Source organism: Crocodylus siamensis, chromosome 1 (genome assembly GCF_052110815.1).
Source record: "Crocodylus siamensis isolate JL-2025a chromosome 1, ASM5211081v1, whole genome shotgun sequence".
NCBI lineage: Eukaryota > Metazoa > Chordata > Crocodylia > Crocodylidae > Crocodylus > Crocodylus siamensis.
The window spans coordinates 79,648,326-79,671,612 of NC_143395.1; the positions used below are offsets into that span (position 1 = coordinate 79,648,326).

General features: G+C 43.7%; 1 protein-coding gene across 1 annotated transcript; it reads right to left on the reverse strand.

The window, feature by feature from the left end:
- Nucleotides 1-4,308: 4,308 nt before the first annotated feature.
- On the reverse strand, nt 4,309-21,907 carry COQ3 (coenzyme Q3, methyltransferase). Its single transcript, XM_090037176.1, has 7 exons — nt 21,681-21,907; nt 13,835-13,955; nt 12,990-13,142; nt 12,392-12,491; nt 10,287-10,529; nt 7,266-7,425; nt 4,309-5,906 (listed from the first exon to the last, which is right to left on the reverse strand). Exons 1-7 carry the CDS (start codon nt 21,769-21,771, stop codon nt 5,704-5,706), a joined length of 1,071 nt encoding a protein of 356 aa, XP_089893302.1. The 5' UTR covers nt 21,772-21,907; the 3' UTR covers nt 4,309-5,703.
- Between the last annotated feature and the right edge of the window lie 1,380 nt (nt 21,908-23,287).

Here is a 23,287-nt window from a genome sequence, read left to right on the forward strand (position 1 = left end):
GTATTGATCCTTTCCTCTCCTTAGTCTGTGGTTTCCTACATGTTAATTGCCACTCCTTAACTTGTTATCCTGTCTAGCTACTGTATTACACAATCAATCAAGATTCATTCAGGGACGCACTCCATACAGAGAAGCCAGGGTTTGATTCCCACCCTTGCTAACATTGTTACGTGGTACAACTTAGCTTTAAACTTACAGTACATTTGTTACAATGCTAAAAAGCATAGAATATAAAACATAAAAGGGTGAAATGCCATGGCACTTGCAACAAATAGACCAAATACAATGGGGGGAGGCATAGTGATGCAGAATACTATTTTATACCCATAAAAGCATCTACAGACTATATTTGTATTACAAGTACACCTTATATTCTATAATAATAATAAAATAATAAAACAAGAAGAGGGAGGAAGGATGAAAAGGTAGAAAAGAGAAAGCCCCAAAAGGGAGCAAATACTGCAAAAGGGGCTTTTTGCCATATGGAGGGGCTTCACATTGGAGGGGGAGGCAAGCAAAAAAGAAGGCTTCTTGCTACACCAGGGGAAAGATGTCAGGGGCACAGGGAGCCATACGCTATGGGGCTAGGCTGATTTAGTCCTGCACAGGAGCTGTGCACTATGGGGTCATGGCCCTGCATGTTGCTAGCACCTGTAGCCAGGGACTCAGGTGGAAGTACAACTGGGCTAGATGGGGCTGGCCCCACACACAGCTGCCACCTGCGGCCAGGCACTGGGAACAAAGTATGGAGTGCTGCTAGATAGGCAAAGTAGGACTGGCCCTGTCTACTGCCACCATGTGCAGCTCCAGGGACTCCAAGGCTCCTCTTTCCACACACACACACACCCCCTACTCCCCGCCATACTCCCAACATACCCACAGCCCCCACACACATACCCAGACCCTTCCACAGTTCCCACACCCTGACCACATACCCCCTCACCCGACACACCTCCCCAACACCCCACCACATGACATACAAGAGTAAGACTGTATTTTAAGCTATCATGCAATCTCCTCTAGATACACTGTTCAAACACACACACATTATGGGATTTTTTTTTTAAATAAAATTAAAATAAATTATAGTGGATGCTTGATGTTTAGTTTAGGATTTGGGGCTTTTTTTGGTTTCCAGATGTCAACCCGCCTCTCCCCACAAAAGGAGTGCTTCTGGGGTAAGGGGAAGGGCTTCCAGTGGCAAAGGTCAGGGGCTGGGGGGGAGCACTAGTGGTCCCAAGATGGTGGCCAGGGGGCAGGGGCCTATCAAAGTGTGGGCTATTCTTGCAGCCCTTGGCAACTCACCAAAACTTGTTAAGTGGCCCTCCAGCTGAAATAATTGCCCACCCCTACTTTAAGGCAAAAAGCTTTAACATAATTTTAAAGGGGTAGTTTAAATGTAGTTGCTAAAATAGTTCTACAGCATGTGAACCTCTTGGAACAAACTTACTTGACTGACTCAAATTTTGCTTCAGCTGTTAGCCTTTGAATGATGCACATTTATTTCAAAGCAGGCTTAGCATTGCCTGCTGTGTGTGTAATACCTTCCATTATAAATCACTGTTTTCATTTGCAGATTAGTATGACTGTTCCCCTCCCCACTCTTTTCAGGGCTAAAATAGTCTATGTCTGTGTTCTGTTTGAAGAGGATACCTGGAGAGAAAGATTTAACCATTTCTGAGTGTGGATACAGTTGGTGGGAAAAGCCTTGTCCAAAGCTCACTGAAATCAAGAATTCTTAATATCAATGGATTTGAATGAGGACCTATGTAAAAGGTGGCAGATATGGACTTCAATGAGTCTCTGGGAATACTGGAAAAAGCAAAGAGGCTGAGGAATGAATGGTTAGTACTGCAGAAAAGGAGATGGGGGTTATAGTGGACTGTAAGCTGAATAGGAAGCACCAGAACACTATAAAAGAAAAAAAAGTCTACTGGCTGTATTACCCTACTTTCTCACATGAACCCAAATGTACCTTGATTTTTGGAAGGCAGAATAAAGGAGAGAGAGACTTTTTTTGTAGTTATGGCTGCATAAATCAGGAAGAGTGCCTAATCTTGGTCTCACTCGTCTTCCTTTTTCCTGTGTAACCAAAAGCTGAAACCCTAGTTGCTTCTGAAGTCTGATCTCCATGAGTGGATCTGTGTTTTTTGGAAAGAACTAACAACAGTCTGCAAGGCTGTGAAATAAGAGACAAGACCAGAAATAGTTAAAAGATGGTAAAGTTGCCAAAAGAAAAATTCATTAGTGCCAAAAGAAAGATTAGAACATCATTAAAAAGGAGAAACATTTTTAGTACCTTCTGAGTGAGAAAAAGAGCCATTTTGTTAACTGACTCCCTCAATTGCCAGAACAGAAATACTCCTCCTGCTGCCAACAGGAATTGAAGCATGGTGTTTTAATTCCAGGCAAAAAATCAGTTTCCCTGCTTCAGACATTTCCCCCAAAATTGGGGTATCTGATTTTTGGGGAAAAGCTGGGTGTAGTGTGAGAGAAAATACTGTAGTAGAAACGTTGAAGGTCAATGGAAGTAATTTGTTCACTATATCTGGCAGTGGTGAGGCTTCATCTAGAATACTCTGTCCCATTTGGGACATCACATGTCAAGAGATGCTCAATTTTTTCTAATTCGCCCAGAAAGCAACAAAGATAATTAGCAGTCTGGGAAACATGATTTATGAGGACTGGTTGGAAAATATGCAGATCAAAGGATAGATCTGAATTCCTAATTGTCTGATGGCAGTTTACAGTGGTTTCTGTACTTTGCCACAGTACATACTTTTATAAATGAACTTTCTGGAAACTCTCCATGTATTCAGTGTCTCAAACGAGAAAAACTTATACTGAGAATCTATTTATTCCACTGTTTACAAATATGTTTCTACATGTTTCTGAGCCATCCCACAACACCAGTATCTTGAGTAGTAATAGTGGAGCTTCTCAGATTGTCTCTTAACGCTGAGAAAGATCAGTTGTTGCCCAAAAGCTTGTCCAACAGTTTTTTTTTAACTATACTGTCGGTTCTGTAAGAGATTACAGAAAATCCTCACCTCTTGTATAACACTACTACTCAAACATCCAGAATATAGGAGATTAATCTTGTATGAGCAACAGGAACATCAGTAAACCCAACATTTGATCAATCCCCTTTTTCCCCCTCCCCAGTTGGGAAGGGTTCCTGTTTTGCCTACAGAGTGCTATGCACATATCCAACAGAGTTAATATTTGGAAAATCCTTACATGGAATTATTTCTTGGCAAAATAATCTATTGAATAATCCAGTTTCTATCATAACTTCTTATTCTTGAAGAAGGCTGCCATTCTTCTGAAAAGGAACCTAGTATTTCACACTCATTTAGCACCTTTCAGAGGATTTTTAATTTATTTTAAAAGCAGAAAATGAAAGTTTTGCCATAAAAGCCATGGATGTAAGCCTAAACAGGAAAAAAGAACCAATTTTGTCCTTCTGTAGTCAGTGGTGGTAACAAAAGTAAGTTTTGTTGCTTTTGTCACTGGGATGTACACAGACATAAACAGGATCATTATACCGCACCTAGTACAAAAGGAGCCAACATCGCTAAGATACAGCTCTGCCCCCAGATACCTGACAACTTTTAAGTTTAAAGGGAAACATAAGTTGCTAACAAGTAATAGAAGGAAAGGGAAGTAAAAGAGAATGTGAAAACTGGTTACAAGTGGCTATACAAGCATATTTAAATAACATCTTAGAATAATATCAGCTGCTCCATTCTAAGACATCACCTAGATTAGTGCTAAATAACCAGATAAATCTCCATTTACAATTTATTTTTAGCGAACTATCATCCCACAAAGGGGCTTCCTGTGGGCTTCCTTGGGAATGTGTCTTTGACCCAATGCTATTCAACATCTATTTTCTTAAGAAAATTCACTATTGAAGAAAATCTGATAACTCTCACAGGTAACAAACCCTCAGTGGATAGTAAACAGTGATGGAGATAGGCCAGGCATACTGACCAACGTTTAGGACCCAGTAGTATGGTCTCATCTTTATGGCCATCCATTTGGTTATGCTGAAGCACTTAAGAGCACAGAATGGTGGTCACAGACTTTAAGTCAAAACCAGATATCTTAAAGAGGCAGATGCAACGGATAAAATGAAGTTACAGGCTTGAAACAACAATTATTAGAAAAGTTTAATAGACTATTTATGAATTATATATATAGTTAACAACAGATGATGTGGCGTAGGAAGTGTCTGAGTTTCCAAGTTGACAGTTAGGAAAACAATTATTTTTCTTTTTATTTGTAAACAGACAGGAAAACAGGTCTGTGCAATATCATTTTATTTAGAAAACTGCATTTCAGAATAGATCAGCACTCTGCATACATTCCATCAGGACTCTGGCTTAGATGAGCGACTGTGGCAATAAATGGGGGACTTAAATTTCCAGCACAAGTCTGGACTGGTTTTGTAGATAACCTAAATGGAACTTAAAGGCCTAAATTCTGCTACCGTTTCAAAGAGTGATCCCAAATGTAGTTTTAGCAGTTAGAAAATGCCCTGGGTGCCTAAATTAATTTTGGGCAGGAAGACTGTAGTTTGACCAGGCAAGTAGATATCCAGGGGCCTAGTTTTCTCCCCGCACTGCAAGTTTGCAGTGCAGGGAACATTTTTTCATTCCTGCATGTGTCTCTTCCCCATCTCAAAGGGGTTTGAGATGGGGCAAGAGGCATGTGCGTGCTTGTCTGGACGTGTCCATTGAGGTCATCAGTATACATAGCGCCAAGTCATTTTAAAAATCAGTGATGCTTCCTTCTCTTTCTGTGCCGTGCCTCTTGAATTTTTGGTTGCACAGTGGCCTGGCTTCAGCAAGAGGAGCGGACAGTTCACTGTCTCCCAACTATTCTATATGTATATGGTCCGTAGGTAACTCCCTGGGGAGTTTGGAGATGTGGATTTGAATCCCTTCAGACTAAAGAGGGCCTAGCATCCAGGTCACCAACTTCTTTGTAACCATTAAGTGAAGCACAGGTGTGACCAAACTGACTCTGGCCCATGACAGGTCATAATACATTTTTTGCTAGAAATGCTGATAACAGCTTCCACTTTTGTGAGGTGCAAAGGATTGCCAATAAGAGACCAAATTCTTAAGTGTGGTTTGACTACCTGCAGAACTAGCACGACTAGCCATAGAAGGCTCAACTATAGGACAAAGGAGTCAGCTGTCCTTACACTTCTTTTTATGGGGATCACAATCAGAAAGAGGAAAGTTGCTGTTTTGGTTCTTCAAATTGTTTACACTTAGCCACAAGTCTTAGAGTAGTATACTTGAGTGATTTAAACATTTTATTTTAATTATTCTAATTACCACACTTCAGCATTTCATTTTAAAAGCCACTCCAAACAGAATCCAGCAGTTAGCTGTTATTCTTTAGCTTCTCAACTTTTTGAGAAAGGACTCTAAAAACCATCACTTGTATGAGCCCTGTAACAAATACTGCTAGGTTTGCACTTTTCCCCCTAGAAAACAAGTCTTTTCCAAGACTTTTGTTCATTTTAAAATCCATGTGATTCCTGAGATAATGAAAAATTGTTCTGAAACACATTGCAAAAAACAGCTTAACTACAAGTAATGCAAACAAGTAGATGTGTTGCTCCAGATAGTTTTATTACATATGTCTATCCCAATCTTCCCATTGTAGGCTTTACCAGCATATGCTTTAGACAGTTGTGCTGGTATTAGCTCTGGCTGGGTGCTGCTCCTCTTCTGCCTCTGAAATTGGCTCTCTTGAACTTGACTGTTCTTGTGCCTTAGATTTCATGGCATGCAATGCATAGTTAATGCTAGTACTTTCAATCCAACTCCAGGACCCTGAGAAGGGGTTGTACAACATTCCATTCACTGCCTTGACTAAAAAGCCATCTATAAAAAATACATATATATCAGATTCAAAACTAAGTTCAGTACAAGAAAGCGCATTTGTTTAGAGCAATACTACTGTACAACTGGGAAGCTACATAATTGGCCAAATATTTCAGAAACTGGTCATACCCAAACCAACAGACTGATTTAAGTATATGAAAAAGGTTCACCTTTAAATTAAATTAAAAAAAAGAGGCAAAAAAGAATTTAGATCAAGGAATCTGAGAAACTACCTCTTAGGTCTGCTGTTGTTTCACAACCAGTAACTTGTTTTTAACTTTTACTGTAAGTGTCCTAGGCCTTCTTGGGGAGGGCAGCATATAAATCTAATGAATAGAAGTAATGCAATGATCCTATCCTCCTCTCTCTGACTCACTGTCTGATGCTATATCATCCCAACACAATTTGTAATAGAAGACAAAATAAAACACCTAAAAACCTGATCATAGTAAGACATTCCATGGCACATGCTGCTTTCCTTGGGGAAAGGATGAGAGAACAAATCTGACACAGTCATGTTGCTTAAGGCATTATGAGGAGACATTTGGGTACTACATGGATGAAAGCAGAAAAACCTAGACAGAATAGAGCCAAGTTCATGCATTACCTTGTTTACAGCGAGATTCATGCGAGTTTAAAAAATCCAAAAGAAACCACACAAAAAGAAAGCCCCATACACCACCATGCACTTCAAATTATCTGGAGACAAAAAGTGGCTGGCAGAAAGAAACAAAATAAAAACTCCAACACCTCAGTACAGAATCTTTTAAGCCAATTATTGGAACAATTGGAGAGGTTTTGATCTGACCATGATGATGTACTCTTTCAAGCTTTACTTAAAAATCAAGCTGTCTGCTTCAGACTTCTTTTAAGTGAAGACTTGGAATGAATGCAAGGCTAATAACAGGTGTTGTGAGTGACAGTCACACAGACAAAAATCCCTCTGCTTACACAAAGGTGTCATTCAGTGAAGCAACAGTGTTGCTGCTGAATGCTGACAGATTAAGCATCTCAATCCTGATTTACAGGAAACATCTCTGAGAAATGAAACATCACAACAGGATGCAAATTTCTCTGCCTCTCTGCTTAGACCATAAAAAAAGGCCTCATTGTGATAATTATTTTATCTACTGTTGTCACTGAACAAGACCCATTTAATTATGTATAGCTGGCTGAGAAGCTATCAGGTGTGAACAAGCTTTAAACTATGCATAACCATGGCCAAAAATGAACTGATAACCTAGATGTGGAAAAGTTCTATTTGCATTACTAAACATGTTTGGCTATACAGCTCCCAACTAACTGCCATTATCAACAGCAACACCTGCAGTACACCTGCAATATGTTTCTGACACTTACTTGATTCTAACAGGCGCTCCAACTCTTCAGGTGTAATAAACTTCTCCCAGTCATGAGTACCATCTGGCACAATGCCCATTATTTTTTCTGCGACTACTATCCCCAGGACATAGGACAATTGTGTTTTGCTGAGTGTAGTGATGAATAATGAGCCTTCAGGCTAATAGGAAAAGAACAACATACTCATCAGTGAACTTAATTGAGAAAAAAGCCTAAGATTAATTATTTCAAATTCCTGATGTAGAATCTGTCCACCCAAAAACTGTGGGTTGAGAGAACCAGAGCTATTCTCATTTTGGGGCATGTTTTATGACAGATGATAGATAAATCAGGATCTGGTGATGTTTTCTGTAGCTACTGAGGGCCTCTCTATATCACCTCTCAGCCATGCTTAACACCACCACTAAGAAGCACCTCCCCACTTGCTCAATTGCTCTTGGCATGTGCCAAATCCCACAAATGGTGCAGTGCCAGTGCCTCAGAGCAGCCATCAGCATGCACCAAGAAGTGTACGTGAGGCAAAGAGGTGTTAGGTATATGCTCAAAGCTGCTTTAAGGCTACTTTTTTTCTAGGATTTGGCACATGCTGAATGGGAGTGAACGGGCAGTATGTGCTTCTCAATAGTGGTCATGGGTACAGCACAGAGGTAAACTCAGGTTTTTAGAAGTACAACTTAATATTTAATATGTAGACATGTTCCAACCCAGGGCTGTTCCAGCTTGGTTCAGAGTGCTGTGCAGGGGCTGGCTGACAGGCTGCCCACCATACTGAAGCACCCTTGTGCCCAAGCCAGCTCTGTCAGCATCTATACATGCACTGCTGCACAAGAAAAAACTCCGCAGCAGGATAGGACTTGTGTTTACAAGTCCTATCCTGCTGCGGAGTTTATTAATTTCATGTGGCCTAATAGGGCTGCATGTGAAGATGCTGAATTGTTTACTGCAGAGCTAATTGGGTAGCTCCACAGTAAACATCTTGTTCAAACACCCCAAGTTAGAGAAAAAGTAGAGATTAACATCAAGGAAACTACAGAATGTCTTTTTGGTACATAGAAGGTAATTTTCCATTTTAGAATCCAGCCAAGACAGCAAGATTTCCAGCAATTTTTCAGTACTTACAGCAGCAAAATTTGCAAATAACTCTGCTACAGGGAATCAATGAAGCAAAGATGTTTTTAATGAGCCAATGCAAATTGTTTTGTTTTGTTTTTTTAAGCTAAGCAAAAAATGTACTATAGAAAAAGAACTTGTTGGCAGAAGTAAAATAACAAAAGTTGCCATGTCAGGTAACAAAGAGCTAGATGAGAAGGAGGAAGTCGATGTCATCTTTTTAGACTTCCAGAAGGCCTTCGACACAGTGTCCCACCCAATTCTAGTGGGCAAACTGAGGGACTGCAGCACTGACGAATGCACGGTCACATGGGTGGCAAACTGGCTCCACGGGCACACCCAGAGGGTGGTGGTGGACGGGTCAGTGTCAACCTGGGAGGGTGTGGGCAGCGGAGTCCCCCAGGGTGCGGGCAGCGGAGTCTCGCAGGGCTCGGTCCTTGGGCCGGTGCCATTCAACATCTTCATTAGCGACCTGGACAAGGGTGCAGAGAGCACCCGGTTCAAGTTCGCTGATGACACCAAGCTGTGGGGTAAAGTGAATACACCGGCAGGCAGGGACCGCATCCAGGCAGACCTGGATAGGTTAGAGAAGTGGGCGGATCTGAACAAGATACAGTTCAACAAGGACAAGTGCAGTGCTGCACCTGGGGAGAGGGAACTAGCATGGTTATAGGTTAGGGGCTGACCCTCTCAGCAGCACAGAGGCAGAGAGGGATCTTGGAGTCAGGATTGACTCCAGGATGAATATGAGTTGCCAATGCGACGAAGCAATAGGCAGTGCCAACCGCACCCTACCATGTATCAACAGGGGCATCATTAACAGGTCCAGAGAGGTATTGGTACCCCTCTATGCGGCGCTGGTCAGGCCGCAGCTGGAGTACTCTGTCCAGTTCTGGGCACTGCACTTCAAGAGAGATGTGGAGAACCTGGAGAGGGTCCAGGGGAGGGCCACTCGTATGGTTGGGGGCCTCCGTGGCCAGCCCTATGAGGAGAGGCTGAGGGACCCTGAATCTCTTCAGTCTCTGCAAGAGGAGACTGAGGGGGGATCTTGTGGCTGTCTACAACCTTATCAGGGGCCAGCAGCAGGGACTCGGCGAAAGTCTGTTCACCAGGGTCCCCCTTGGAGTCACCAGGAACAATGGCCACAAGATGAGGGAGGACAGGTTTAGGTTAGATATTAGCAAGAACTTCTTCACTGTAAGGGTGGCCAGAGCCTGGAAAAGGCTTCCCAGAGAGGTGGTCCTCTCACCTTCCCTGGGGATCTTCAAGAGAAGACTTGATGGGCACCTAGCTGGGGTCTTATGACCCCTGCCACCCCCAGAGCTCCTTTGTGGCCATGGCAGGGGGTTGGACTAGATGATCTGTCCAGGTACCTTCCAACTCATTGATTCTATGCCCTCACGTTAAATAGCAAAGTTTCCTGTTCAAATAAAATTATGTTCCTTCTTATATGGACAAAGATGAGTCAATGAAATAAAGGAGAGCCCCAGTTAGCACACTGGAACAAACATCCTTATATACTTGTTTCTGGTTAATAAAGAAGAAGAAACAAAATTTGAGTATTAAATATAAATTACCCTCTTTCAAAGCAATCAAGGATACGTGTTGACTTAATGCTAGAGTCAGAATAAAATTACATGAGAAAAGAATTTAGATTCAATTCATATCTTTAGATACCATCAACTTACCTGCCAAATCCTCTTCCATCAGGCTACAGAAAGTTTCTTTCATATTTGACTTTGTATGGCCCTATGCACATTGTACTGGACATCCTGATAATTCTGCAGTGTTATGTGATGGTATCATTAAGGCTTCTCAGGTGTCTCTGTAACCTCTTTCATTTCTTTTAAAAAAAATCTTAATATTAAAGGTGAATAACACCTCTTAAATGAAAACAAAGAACCCGCTTACTTTTAACACTTGATAGCAGCATGAGATAAATGTTTCTAGGTCAGCCACATGCTCCACTACTTCAGAAGCTACGATTACATCAAAGGTTTCTGTAGACTCTTCTGCAATCTCCTCCAATGAACAAGATTTGTATTGTATTCTCTTGTCTAGATCTGGATCAAATGATTTGTGCTGTTCAGCTGTTCTAATGTTGTCTTCCAGAGGATCTATTCCAGTAACCGAAGCTCCCAGTCTACCTAGAGGCTAATGATATGGAGCACTGTTTATTCTCAGCTTGAAAACAATTTATGTAAGTTCTACGTAAACTAGCAGAATTAAATTTGCTTGCAAAATCATCATTAGAAGAATGAGACAAATAGCCATGAGAATGGGTTCTGATCCTACAGCATTATTTGAAAGATTTCTTGGAGATGATACACAACAAAGAATTTAGATTTTCCACTTTTCCAACACGATAAATTCCACTGGAAAAATGTTAGTCTGTTTTTAATGTTCTTAGAATAATTGTTCTTTGCCCACTTTGCTGCCCCAGTAGAATTTTTTCTCCTCTTTAGTGATAAGAGAAAACCAAACAGAGAGAATACATGTGGTCATTCTTTTCCTCTACATCTATCTGTAATGGTAAATCCACATATCTTTTTAATGGCTATTTGATACATGGCTATCTGTGAAGCCTGCTCAGTACTGAAAATTGAACACACCAATGTTTACTAGGATAGTGTCAATCTTGGGTGTCACTGAAGTTTCTCCAGTGTCATCTTACTTAAGTTAACACCATCATTATCACCTCTTTTGAAACTGAAACAGGTTGTACAGGACCAAATTTGTATTCTTACAACCTTAAATTCATTAGTTATTCCCTTTGTGAAAGTTACAAGCACCACTGGGTTTGCCATTATGCACTGACAGCACCTTATGTATACTTGTTTACCAGGGGAATTTGGAAATTTAAAACAATATCTGATGCACAATGCCTGCATTTCAAGTGTGCACCTGCAATTTAATGCTCCTGTGTACTGCACGAGTGTCACAGCTTTGTTGAACCAAGTCACGTTATTTTAATATTTCCCAGACAAGGCAAAGATTAAGGTAATTTCATGGTTCTAACGTAGTTTTTGTTGCATCTGGTTTGTGTCTTCTTTTGGTGGGAGGGTGGGAAATAAAAACTATTTGATAGCAGAGAAAGGATGAGTTTTCTTCTTCTATCATGACTAAAGGATTGTTCAACCCACTAGGAAAGGCTTGAGGAGTAAGGAGAAGGAGGAAGGTATCACCTTTGGACAGAGACCTACAGTGATATTCTATTCTATACCTCAATAAGCTTAGAAATCAACCCTGAGGCTTCCTGATCCTGGGGTGTTCTACTGGCTGGAGATATTCCAAAAACAATTTACATAGCGCTGAGGACCTGTGTAAATTAGAACAGCTATCCAGCACTGCCCCTATTGACCACAGCAGCACCCAGAACCTGAGTGCTGAACTCCTGCTCTCAACATACTTCCTGTCCCCAGATTCACAAAGGGATCCTCAAGAAACAACCTTAATGTCATCTGTCTTCCAGAAGGTGCACCAGGATAATCGCTCTACTGCCTATAAAGCTCCCAGGGCTTCTTTAGGCTGCTTTGTATTCTTGTTTTATATGAGGTAAAGGCACAGATGAGGATTTTACCCCAGTATAAAAATTTAAGACAAAAAAGCAAATATTTAAAAATCACTGTGCATTTGCATCCAAAAAATAGATTGAAAATGGAACCTATTGGACTGCTACTTTATTAACAAGAATGGTCATTAATAAATCTCCAAACCACGTTGTGATAACTTTCCAAAGGCATTCTTGAAAAGAATTATGCTATTCTTCTGTTTGTGAGGTTATTTGAGGGATCTATTTATATGGATGACCTTAAGGTTTCAGATGGAGCACAGCTGTATAACAGGCCACAGCCTATATGTATCGTACTCTACAACATTCAGTAATTAAGACACCAGTACCGTAGAAAAGGGAGGAAATTATTCATCCCCAGAATTTAGAAGTTAAACAAATCATAAACTTCAAAATCTCCATAAGCTCGTTAAAAAGAGAAACAAGAACAAACTCTGTCTCTTACTTCACTCAATAATCCTCCGCCACAGCCAACATCTAGAATCTTTATGCCAGACAAAGGACTTCCCAGCTGATGATCACTACTCAGGTTCAATAAAGTATCCCTGAAATAGAGTATACATGCACAAAGATACAAGTGGGTTTAATTGAGATAACTGTTTTAAAGATGTCTAAATAGTTAAACCAAGGCATGCCCCATCTTTAACTCTTTTACATCTCCTAGAGCAGGGGTTCTCAACCTTTTTAGATTTGAGATACCCGCTAGACTTGAGGCACCCCTTGGAAAATGCTAGCTCTTCGTTTCACTCATTTTTTTTTACTACAGAGAAGTAATAGAAGAGCTCTTCTGTTGCAAAGAACTCAGACAGACCACAGCAGATCAGAACGTTCTTAACACTGTGTATTCTCATTTGAAATCTCTGAGTTTTTCTTGTGAATCATATTTGTGCACCTAACAGTACTAACACTGCATGGCAACTCAGGGCACCCTTGAAAAGATCTGAAGGCATCCTAAGGTGCTGCGACACCCTGGCTGAGAATCACTGTCTTAGAGGATGGCTTGGGATAAAACATTAAAAAGTTTAAATATTTTCAAACTGTACCTAATAAATGGCACTCTGATGTCATTCATAGAATGAAGGGGTGAATATTCTCCTTGTTCATCCCACCACTTGTGTGCCAAAAGCTGGAATTTTTTCACTTCCTTTGGGTCCACTGTTGTGTGTGAAGCACTGAACAGTCGCCTTGCAGCAGACCTGCAAAAAAAGCCAAAAGTCATGCAACCAAACCTGATACACCAGGCACCAACACAAAAAATTAAAAGCTGGATTAAAAGTGTAAGAAATATCCTTTATGAGTGAGAGGAAAAAAAATCAGATAAATTTACCTTTACTCATTTAAATTCCACTGCCGAAAATTTAAAGTCTCTCTCCTTTTCTCATTTGTTTAAAAATATTTAAACTGCATGCAATGTATTAATAATTTAGTCTGTAAAACAGATTAAATGTCTTAAGGCAATTTTAATATGGCAAGAAATCTGAAAAGCCTGTCTCAGCAGTGACTTCATTATCAGATTGTCAAATTGCCATGACACGTCAACATACCATATTTTCTCACATACAACATAACACATAATATAATACACAACTTTTTGAAAGACAGAATTAAGAAAAAAAATTTTCCTTGTCGCGAGTACCTGATTACCAGCAGCTAGGGAGCTCAGCTGGCTCACTGCTCTGCTCCTGGTGGATTGTGTAGATTTTACATTGTTTCACCCAGTAAGCTGTAGAACTCCATCTTATCATATTTCTCACATTTAATACACACTCCAATTTCCAGCAGCAATTTTTGGAGAAGAGGTGCATGCTGTATGTGAGAAAATATGGTATTCTTTTTTCTCAGTAAATTACATTCATTGTTTTACATAATTCTAGTATACTATACTTACATGGCATTTCTCATTTCAGAGAGACAGCCAAATGTATTACTGGATTGCAGGTGTGTTTTCCAATTATAGTTTCCACATAGCACCCATGGGTGTGTCTCAAATAACTGGCCAAAATGGCGAACTGCATAAATTAGAAAATCAATAGCTTTATGATGATCGAAAAGTAAAACAGATACAACTTGCCAAAAGGTTAAAATGCCACAGATTTTTTTCCAGACAGCTTGCAGAGAAGCAGTGTGGAAGTGGGGGATAAGGAGTGGGGGGAAGGGGCAGAGAGGGTATGGAATAAGAGAAAAATACTTTCCTGGCAGTAACCCATGACCAAAATTCACCAGATCACTTTAGTACTGGCTGCTTCCCTCTGCTGCCTGCCCCCAAATTTTCCAGTGCACTCAAACTTCTCCCACTACCATACATATCCTCAGGCATTTTAATCAATGCCACGTCACCAGAAATCCCATAGTTCCCATGTGATTCTTGATTCTCATCAGTCCACATTTGTAATCTGTTCTGCGTAGACTGGGATGCTCAACCTCCAGCCCATGGGCCAAATGTAGCCTACAGAGACATCCTACCTGGTCCATGGGGTTCTCAACATCCAGAAATTTAGCAGTGGGGGAGTGCTGGCCATTAGTACCACCAACCACCCTCCTGCCAAATTCCCTCCTGCCATTAGTACCACCATCCTCCTGCCAAATTCCCAAACCCCAAGCCCTGCACAGCAGGTCAGTCATGCCACACCTCTTAACCTCCACCCGCCCTTAAGGTAGGGGCCGGGATTTGGATTTAGTTTTACAGACGGGTATAAAATTGTTCAATAACATTCCTAAATCAATCTCTCTCCCTCAGTGGGAATTTACTCAGTTAAAAAGAAAACATGAATGCAGTAGAAATGCATGAAACAGAAACTCTGTAGTCAAACTGTTAGCACATTTTATGTCCCTCCACAACACAGGGGACCAGTTTTCTAATGGGGAGAAGAACAAGTATGAAAATGAGAAGCAAACAGTAAATATATTTTTTAAATGGCAGGATAATCTGAGGCACATTATTGGTAATGACAATCACACAAGTACTATCTTTGTATCCTGTCTGCTAATGGATACAAATATAACTGAACTAAAACAGAAATGAGAGCAATAAAAATTGCTATAAAATCAGAGTCTCGGATTACAGAGTAAAATGAAAACTCAAAAATAAAAAACTGTTAATATCCATACACAAATAAAAGTAATTTAAAAGCAAAAATAGGGTCATTAGACTTCTTAGCAATTGATAAGGCTCTTGACATGCATTACAGAAACTTAAGAGAATGACAAAAATCAATGGCATACTGCACTAGGTGGTTATTAGCTATACAGGAGAGACGACTGAAAAGGATTCTACAGGGAGAAAAAAAATTGAGCATCGGGGACTATACAGTTGAATCTATCTGGATACCAATCCCAATCTGCAGGAATACCAGATATTACTGAAACTAAGCTGCCTCTGAACTGATAGAAGTAAATGAACACACAGCATTCAGCAAAGCAAAAAGGCAGCAAAACCTGGGAAGACAGTAATAGAGGAACTTCAACCACGCATCTACAAATTGGTGAGATGGCACAGCAAAGCAGAATTAAGAGAAACTTTTTCTAAATGTTAATGAATTAATTCTTGGAACAGCTAGTTCTAAAGTCAATAAGAGATCTATTCTTGACTTAGCTATAAGTAACACAGGAGCTATTTTGAGAAGTAACAGTAGCCGAATCACTAAGTAAGAGTAACTGCAATATCATTAAGTTCAACATCCAAAGGCAGGTAGGACACCAAAAGGTGTTAGAGTGAAATTAACTTTTAAAAACTGATCTTAAAAAGTAGGTTAATTAAAAGGAAAAAGAGTTAAGGGTAAAGAAAGTAAAAAAATCCTTAAAGGTGGCACATAGCTTTACAGTCTCAGGAGACATGAACAAAAAGGTCACTATGAAAACAAGAAAAACAAAAAAATCCAATACGGCAAACACTGTTAGAGACAAAAATAAATCCTTCAATATTTGGAAATCTTAACATGAAGAAGCCAATAAACCATAGGGCAGATTACAACAGGCAAGAAATAAGAGGGCAATTAGAAAGCCAACATGGAATTTGATGAGAAAATACCTAAAAGTGTTCAAACAAACAAGTGACTGTTCTTTAAACATATAGAAGCAGGCAGTCAGTAAAAGACTCAGAGGGTCTGCTACATCCTAGGGCAGTGGTTCCCAACGGTGGGTTGCAACCACAAATGGGGTTGCAACATCAGCAGATGAGGACATAGGGGTAGGCAGCTGTGGCTTGGCACTGAGGGGCCATGCTGAGGAAACGGGGTCCTGCTGAGGAAAAGTTTGAGAAGCAGTCCTAGGGGTTTAAAGAGAGTAATGCAAGAGCATTTCTGACAAAAACAGGAGATGGCTATACTACTTCCATGCCACCCTTGAGCGTGCCACCAAACACTCCTCCATCTGCTCCCAATTCTGCATGCATCAAACCCAAAAATGAGGCAATGAAGGGCCCTTAAGGAGTAACCCCTGGTACTGCTCTCACACCAAACCACGGGCTTGTGAATAGCAGGACAGGTCCACTCTCATTTTTAGGTTGGCGCACACGGAGGAGGAAGTGGTGGGCTGGGCCATGATTTTCAGCATTGTACTCCAAAACACTAAGGAAGCAATAGAGACATTCCTCAGGTTATATTTTTGCTTCTTCTGTGGTGAAGTCTGATGTTAGAAAGTCCAGTAGCTGTGTTTCTCTATTTCCTGGTAATAAAAATGATATCCTCTCAGAGACCAAGGTGTCAGAAGAAGCACTGGAGCCAACTTAAAATTGAGCAATCAGGGCTTGTGGTAGAGGTGATATCTTTTATTAGACCAAGAAGATTTTTCCAAAAACATTTTTTTAATTGCAATCTTTTGGGCACGGACACCCTTCATCAGGCATCAGAGAAAAGACTGTAAAAGTTCTCCTGGGTAGAAATAAAGTAGTTGAGGCACCAGACTCCAAATGGTATACATCCAAGAGTTCAGACAGGACTTAACTATGAAGTAACTGAGCTGCTAGCAAAGTGAAGCATGGTCATGAATAAAAAGAAATGCCTAGAAGCCACAGAGTCAAGAATAGAGTTACATGATCAGTCTTCATCATGGCAAAAGGTTAACAGTTGGGTCTCTCAAGGTCTCGTAGAAGGTTCTTCATCATTTAATACATTTACTAATATTCTGCAAACAAGGGTGAGGATAGAGATGTAACAAAAGCTGCAGATAACACTAAATTATTTAGGTTAAGTATTTGTATTGCAGTCAGCCTCCTGCCAGTGACCCTGCAGGGAGGGAGAGAGGAAAGAGGGAATCTCAATACTAAACTATTTATAATTTAGATAATTTATGATAAAGCAATTAAGTGACAAAAAATATGACAGCTAAAAAAGGGAACATGAAAGACACGCATGCCTTCACAAAACTGGAAGTACAGAATACAAATAAAAAGAGCTCAAACATATTGTTTACTGATCAGTATGTTCGAGCTATTAAGAGCTGGATCCAATAAAGGACTTTGGCTCCTACAAAACAGGAACCGTAGTGCCTAGTCTGTAGGTGTCTGGTCACCAGAGCAGAATCCAGAACCTAATGTTAGGCTCCCTATGACATGGCATGGACAAAGATAGGCACTTCAGAAGCACAGCCTTCTTGGTGCCCCTCACTCCCCACCCGCAGCCCCCTGGGATCTGTTGGTGCCTTCACTCCCCATCCACGGCCCCAGCCGTGCCGGAGGGGGCCCCCAGCTGCCAAGGCTATGGGGCCAGAGACCTGAGTCCACAGCCCCTGCCCCCTACCCCAGCGGCACCCAAAGCCCTGCTGCTGCTCAAGGAAGGCGGCAACTACTGAGGCAGAGCAGAGCGCAGAGCCTGTGGGCAGGGGAAGGCAGATGACGCCTGCCTGCTGCTGGAGGATTGGGCTCCTTGTCCTGTCCCAGGGCCTCCAAGTCCCAGCAGGCAGGACCCAGCTTGGCAGTGCAGAACAGGGTGGGGAAGCTCAGTGCCACCCCTGGGAGTCCAATGCCGCCATGGTGAGGTACCCCCTGTCCACCTGGCAGCAGCGAGGGGTACAACTCCATGCTGCTGGCCCTACTGCTGCCAGGCAGGCAGGGGGTGCCTCGTCATGGCAGCACAAGGCTTCCAGCGGTGGCACCCAGCTTCCCTGTCCTGCTCTATCCTGCTGTGCTGGGCCTCACCCGCTGGGCCACCGAGGCCCCAGGGGGAGGGCAGCAGCGCAAGGAGCCTGAGCCTACAGGAGACAGCCTGCATCCACCCCCTCCCCATGCACAGATCTGGGGGGCATGAGCCCCCCATGTCCCCCTGGACTGCATGCAGTGGTGGGGAGCCAGCCTGCAAGGGGAAACCCACTGTCTTCCACATTTTTTCTCCTTAAAAATAGAACATCTGAATGTTACTGAATTTTTGTGTGGCAAACAGAAAACCTGGATCCCTGTTTAGCCAGTAGAGAACAGGGGCATGTGCTGAACCTCTCTCCAGTCTTGGTGCTCGACTATGGGAGGTAGGCAGATTCTTCTATTTAATTAAACTAAAGTCTTAAAACAATTCTTTCAGAGTAAAGCAGTCACTCTTTTCTTTTAAAAAATGCTGAGCAGTTAATGGAGTTGGGTCTATTTCTCCATTTCATCCAGTGAATGCTGAATATAAAATACACAAAAACACCCTAAAGCAGGGACCAGAACCATGGACTCTCCCCTTGCCCAGAAACCCCCATACTGTATCAGAAGGCCATAGGCCATTTATGCCCAGCCTCCTGGCCCTACCAGCTACCAAGCAGGGGAATATCTGCTTGGCTTGAGCTTGCAGGGAAGCAGTGAGGAAAGCCAAAGTGGAAATGGAGCTTAGGCTGGCAACAAAAGTTAAGGACAACAAAAAGTCATTATTTAAGTACACAGGAAGCAAAAAGAAGGGGCAGGGTAACTTAGGGCCCCTTCAGGATGAACTAGGGCAACTGGCAACAGATAGGATAGCCAAAGCGGAGCTTCTAAATGATTTTTTTGCATCCGTGTTCCTGCACACTAATACAAATACGCATCCCATTGGGACCTTAGGTAAGACCAGTGTAGATACCAACTCACCAACTGTTCGAGCTGACCTAGTAAAGGGGCACCTGGAGGGGTTGAATGTATTTAAGTCAACAGGTCCTGATGATCTTCATCTTAGGGAATTAGCTGGAGTCTCAGTGGAGCTGCCAGTGCTCAGGACAGGTCCCAGAGGACTGGAAAAGGGACAACGTGGTCTCTATTTTCAAGAAGGGGAGGAAACATGAACCAGTAACTATAGGGCAGTTAGTCTCACCTCTATCCTTGGTAAGACCTTTGAGATAATTGTTAAGGATCACATTTTTGGGGGACCAGAGGGTAAAATGATGCTAAGGGGCAATCAGCATGGGTTCATAGCAGGCAGATCCTTGCACTTTATGACCAGGTCACAAAATGCTGGGATGAAGGAAGAGAGGTAGATGTTATTTACTTAGATTTTAAAAAGGCCTTTGACACAGTGTCACACCTAATTCTTATAAATAAACTAAACAGTTGCAATGTAGATTATTACACAGTCCACTGGGTAGAAAATTGGCTTATGGGACGCACCCAGAGAGTGGTGGTGGACAAGTCGGTTTCTACCTGGAGAAATGCGGGCAGAGTCCCCCAAGGCTCTGTCCTGGGACCGGTACTATTCAATATCTTCATTAGTGTCTTGGACGAGGGAGTTGAAAGCACCCTGTCCAAGTCTGCTGATGACACCACATTATGCGGGGAGGTACACAAAGTAGACAGCAGGGAGCGAATCCAGGCTGATTTGGACAGGCTGTGGAAATGGGCTGAACAGAATAGGATGCAGTCTAACAAGGGTAAGTGTCATGTGTTGTACCTGGGGAGGAAGAATCATCAACACTCCTACAGCTTGGTTGGTACCACTCTGAGTAGCACAACTGTGGAAAGGGATCTCAAGGGGCGTAGTGGACTCCAAAATGAACATGTCACCAGTGTGATGAGGTAATAAGTAAAGCTAACTGCGCTCTTTCTTGCATAAGTAGGTGCATCAAGAGCAGGTCTAGGTAGGTGATACTTCCCCTCTATGCAGCATTGGTCAGGCTGCAGCTGAAGTACTGCGTCCAGTGTTGTGCCACACTTCAGGAGGGATGTGGATGGCCTGGAGAGGGTTCAGAGGAGGGTCACTCTTCTGGTTAAAGGCCTACAGAAAAAACCCTACGTGGACCGATTGGGAGACCTGAACCTCTTCAGGCTCTGCCAGAGAAGGCTGAGAGGTGATCTCGTGGCCGCCTACAAACTCATCAGGGGGGCCAGCAAGAAACAGGGGATACAATGTTTACTAGGGCGCCTGTCGGTGTAACTAGAAATGATGGCCACAAACTGGAAGAGAGCAAATTCAGATTGGACATTGGGAAAAAATTCTTCAGTAAGGGTTGCCAAAATATGGAATAGGCTTCCAAGGGAGGTGATGCTGTCCCCTTCTTTGGATGTGTTTAAAAGGAGATTGGACAAACACCTGGCTGGGGTCATCTGACCCTAGCACTCTTTCCTGCCCAGGGCAGGGGGTCAGACTCCATGATCTAACAGGTACCTTCTGACCCTAACATCTATGAAACTATGAGTCCAGTGGGGTTTGTCCATGGGCTGGATCCTGTACCATCCCAATCCAGCTATGCGCTACCACGGTCTGGCCAGCGCTGCTCACTTACCAATCTGGTCACACACTGGTGCGCTGTGGCATGCAGGGCCACATGATCTAGCCTACGGGGTTCCCCTGGGTTTGGAAGTTTGGCATCAAGGAGAGGCAATTAGCACTGCTGCTGCTCCCCTGCCACCAGATTCATCAACGTGCCATAATTATGGCACATTAAGTTTAGCACTCATAATGAAGTTTAGCCAGTAAGCTGGATGATATGCCTCTGTAGCCTGTATGTGGGGTTCAGCACCCCTGCCCTACACTACAGTCATACTTCTTGTAATCTCACTTCCTGTTTCCACAAACTTTTTTCTCTGCAGCAGAGGAGCAGAAAGAGCCCACACTTGACTTGCCGCCTAACACAGGCATGCTCAAACCTTCTCAGACCAAAGACCCTATAACCTGGGCCTCCCACATGCAGGCCCTCACCAGCAGATTACGGCAGCGACACCAGCGGGTGCTTCAGAAGGAAACGCGCCCCCGTCTGCACGCTCCACGGCCACCCGCTGCACCCGGCCCCTCCGGCGATGCGGCCTGGAAGAGGTCTTGTCTCCAGACCCGGCTGGGCTTCGACCTGTGAGACAGTTCTGGGTACGTGCAGAAATAAATCTCTCGCCTTGGGGAGGGTTAAACACAGACAAGCGGTTTGAGCAGCCCTGAGGAGGCCGAAACATCTTCCCCGGTGCAGCAGGTGTCCTTGAAGCGGGGTGACAGCGGACACGCGGCTCCCTGAGGAGCACTTGCTAGCCGTAGCCGTGTGGGTCTAAGGACGCAGGTTCCTGGGCAGATGCGTCCGGGGCGCAGCACTGGTGGTCGCCCGCCTGAGAGGGGCCCGGGCCCGGGGGGGTCGCGGCCCAGCACCAGGCTCGAGGGCAACCCGGAGGCAGCAGCCACGAAGCCGGATCCGCGGGGAAGGGCCGGGGCCGGGGCCTTCCAGGGAGGCTCGCAGGCTCTGCTCCGGCTCCTCCTCGGCCCGCCCCTGCCCTGTCTTGCCCGCGCACGCGAGGCCGACAGCCCGGGATCAACCGCGGGCCCGCCCGGGCTTGCACCCCCGCCCGGAGCAGGCCCCGCCGTAGCCCCGGCACTCACCGCCTGCCGCGCCGCGCCGCAGGCCGCTTCCTCCGGCCGGGCCTTGGGCCCCCGCCGCCAGCGCCCGGCACAGCGCGCTGCAGCCCCACATCGCCCCGGCCCGGCCCGGCCCCGCTCGGCTCGGCTCGGCGGGGCGGAGCCGGCCTCTGCCGCGAGGACTGACGCTGCGTCTGGCAGGAGCAAGCCCTTGGCGCGTCCCCACCGGCTCCGTAGGTGCCGCGGGCTGCGGGTGTGGCGGGAAGGGGCGGTAGCTCCCTCGTCCCGGCCGCGGCAGTTCAGGAGCCCGGGCCTAGGCCGCAGGACACGTGCGGGCAGCAAAGTCGCCGTACCGCACATGGTGGCGTGGCACGCGAGGCCCGGGCTAATGCACACCACCGTTACCAAAAACCCCAACCCCCGTTCATCTTGCCCAGGGGCAGTAGCGCCGGCTACAGCGCATTGAGTACCTGTGGTTACAGGCACTAAACTTAATGCATCGTAACTATGGTGTGTTAATAAATGTGTAGGCACACCCAGAAACCTCATTTTAATCTAGTGACTGTTTCCATATTTTCTGCTGGAGGTGGAACAAGGGCACAAACCCAGGCTGCAGGTTCATTTGGAGTAAAGCTCATCCTTTATGTGTAAATAATTAATTTGGGCCAGGATTTAGGAGTCTTGCTCCCATTCCAGTTGAGGGTCCTGACTCCCAACTTCAGCTCCAGGGCACCCTCTCTAGACAGCCTTGTCACTAGGTGTGCTCCTGGGTCCTAGACTGGGGTTCTTCTGGCCCACTTCCAAAGCAGACAGCGGTCCAGGCAAATAATGCCATGACTACCTGGATTATTAGGTAGCCCCATGCATACATGCCAGCTGGCACCTTATCTGGGGTTATTTTTTGTGCGAGTCTTAATCCAATAGGCACCATCTGAGAATTCCTAATGGACTAGACCCTGCTGGTAAAACAGGATGCCTAGTTTGAGATTCCCAAATCCCACTACAGTTCAGGCAGCATCATGACTTCAGATGTTCTGTACATTCCCACTGTCTGAAATGTAGGCATATATGGGACCAGGAAGCAGCTAAGGAAGGTGTTGATGATCTCAGCTACATGTAGATATTGCATTTAGCCACCTAAAATGGTAGTAAATGGCTTAAATTTGTTTGTAAATCTAGACCCAAGTTATTTAGGAGCACAGTAGCAACTTGTGCTCCTAAGTAATTCAGGCACCTCTGGAATTCCCCCAAACAGCACACACTCAAAGTACCTCACCTTCCATTTTACTTTGAAGTAAGGATGGAATCAGCATTAAACAATTGAATAAAAAAACTATCCATCATTATTTACATTTTAAAGCACCTCCAGAGATAAGGAATATAGTTAACCAATAGCATAAGATTATAGAACAATATTCTTAAAAGGTTTTCGATCATTGGAGGTGTGTTTATACAATTAGGGGCATTATTTTTGTTCTTCCACTGTGTCAGTAAGTAGCTAGTTAAAATAATCACACTACATGCACTGGGGAGCTAAAGTCTTATTAAACCCTTCAGCCACACTTAGCTTTTTTACACAGAGATGAAGATATAAATCAAAATAAGCAAATATTTTTAATCAGCAAACAGCT